The sequence below is a fragment of the Anneissia japonica genome, unplaced genomic scaffold (assembly GCF_011630105.1).
Source record: "Anneissia japonica isolate Jap-2015-1 unplaced genomic scaffold, ASM1163010v1 scaffold4469_len402912_cov134, whole genome shotgun sequence".
In the NCBI taxonomy this organism is placed as follows: domain Eukaryota; kingdom Metazoa; phylum Echinodermata; class Crinoidea; order Comatulida; family Comatulidae; genus Anneissia; species Anneissia japonica.
In genome coordinates this window covers 106957-109337 of record NW_022754049.1, presented here as the reverse complement: position 1 = coordinate 109337, position 2381 = coordinate 106957, and the positions used below count along the sequence as shown (strand labels likewise).

Sequence of the window (2381 nt, the reverse complement as noted above, 5' to 3'; positions counted from 1 at the left end):
AATAATAATAATAATAATAATAATAATAATAATAATAATAATAATAATAATAATAATAATAATAATAATAAACAAACACATTGTAAGCCATCAATCTCGTTGAACAAGTTATTAGCATAGCATAGTATTCACTCCTTTTGATTATACCGCGGGGCACATTCGAATAGCAGGCTACGAATACATAATTAAAGTACTTGTTTCAAATCGAAAATACATAATCCCTATGATGATCAAGGTATCCGATGATCTAAAAAATAGTACAACTATGATAAAGTAATCATGGTGGCGCTTTTAGATAAAAAATGAATAGGCCTATATGGTCATGGGATTGGGACATACCTAACTTCACCTTCAATAAAAAAAAATTGTAAAGACTAGTTTCAGAATTAAAAAAAAAAATTAAAATGACAAAAATATAATAAAACAACGACTGGCACAAAGGACGGAGGCTAATGTTTAGTTAAAATACTACTACCAGATAAGAAAGTGTAATATATAATGTATTGAAATACATGCCATCGTGTTGCGATTCACTATTTCCACATTTATTATGTCATCAGATATCAGTACCACTGCAACAAAAAACACCTATTTGGAATGTCAACCTTACCGACCAAGAAGATGTGTATAAGAGACAGCCCTTGGTACAACGTGACTAAACTGTTTTTCATTACTGTATTATATAATTAAATTTTTATAGGATTTCATATTATGTGTATTATTCGAAAACTTCCCTCACTTGTTTCAGATCAGTATACAGTACCAGCTACACTTCAGCTCTGCTCACATCACCCCCATAGTTATGATGTATTTATATATGGTCCTGATGTGATGTTATCATGACCACATTTAGGCATATCACATGTTTTTTAAATACAAATTGACAGTTTGACAGTGATTTACACTGTGAATATGTTGTTTGTGGTCTAGGAACACTGACAACCAGCAGACAGGTTCGTGTGGACGGCCTAAACACAGTACCGGTACCTTACATAAATTATCCAAGCAAAAAAAAAAAAAAATCAAAAAAAAATCAGATATTTAATAGATTTTAATTGTAAAAATACTACTCTAAGTGGCAAGAATGCGTTTTCTGAGCATCTAGGAAAATATTTTCATTGAGCAGGGAAAAATTCACCCATACACTTCCCTCACCCTCTTCAGTCTCAGGAGGAGAAGCTCTCAGAGCATGGAGGTATATTTTTAGGCGTTGATGCTTACTAAACTTGACCAAATAATCAGGATGTTTGCGAGGGTGATGATAAAAATGAATTCTGCAATGGGTAAAATGTTAAATTATATTTATTGTTTATGATTAAAACACTCTAATAATGATGATAGCAACAGCATAATCAATGCCAAGTACCTACCGTATATCAATAGGTTACAGCCAGGAGTTGCTATTTAACAACTCTCTGTTTATAGTATACATGTATAGGCCTACTGGTATAAGGTTATAATATACAGGTATTTCACTATGTACTAATCTGGAGGTGTAGTAGTATCACGGTCACTAACTAAAATTAGAACTACATGATGTACAAAATATACTTTAATGAGTATATAATTAAACATGGTCCTGACGCACCTTCAGTTGCCGAGGCCTTCACTTGTTTTAATTTTACAAACATTCTCTAGTAATTAATATTCTTAATTTACTGTCATATTCTGCTTATTTTACTATTCCAATCTCATTATATTATTACTACGCCGGGCAAAGTGTTATGAACATTAACCAAACGGAAACAGGATACTAGAATTATATAATCACACTAAATAACAACACATACCAGCTGCATAGGTAAAAGAAACGATTCCAAGAGTAGTAAACACCAAACTCCACAGAAATGAAAACATCTTAGGCCCGGAATTAATCGATTGACAGTAGCATGCGGGCGTTGTTGTCCACGGCTCTGAAAATCCAAATATTATTCCCCCAAGTTAGCCTAAGTGGGATCACTGTACTACAGCATTCACCTTGTTCTACCTGTGGAAGTTGGGCCGAGGCGTGGCTATTGTGCGAAGCTGACGAACCGTCTTCTGGTAAACAAAGCATCATTGTTTGACTCATCTTTGACATTATACAGTTCAGAGAATATGGTGGTACCAGAGCGTTACAGCGAATACATATTAACAAAGGTGTGTATCGAATAGTGCACTTTTGCTTTTATTTGCACTCTATTTTACTCGGTGGCAACAAAGTATACAGCCATGAAAAAGTACGTGTGACAAAACATTTCTTAAATTTTTCTGTAAGTTCACTTGACATGCATACATATGCTTTCCAAACTAAAATAATAATAATAATAATAATAATAATAATAATAATAATAATAATAATAATAATAATAATAATAATAATAATAAACAAACACATTGTA

The 2381-nt window shown here is 32.5% G+C and overlaps 1 protein-coding gene across 1 annotated transcript in view; it reads right to left on the bottom strand.

The window, feature by feature from the left end:
- Positions 1 to 2030, bottom strand: part of LOC117123024 — an 18177-nt gene extending 16147 nt beyond the window's left edge. The window contains exon 1 of the mRNA XM_033268819.1: positions 1791 to 2030. Within this exon, the coding sequence (XP_033124710.1) occupies positions 1791 to 1857 (67 nt within the window). The 5' untranslated portion in view covers positions 1858 to 2030. The remainder of the gene's footprint in view (positions 1 to 1790) is intronic.
- Positions 2031 to 2381: the final 351 nt, after the last annotated feature.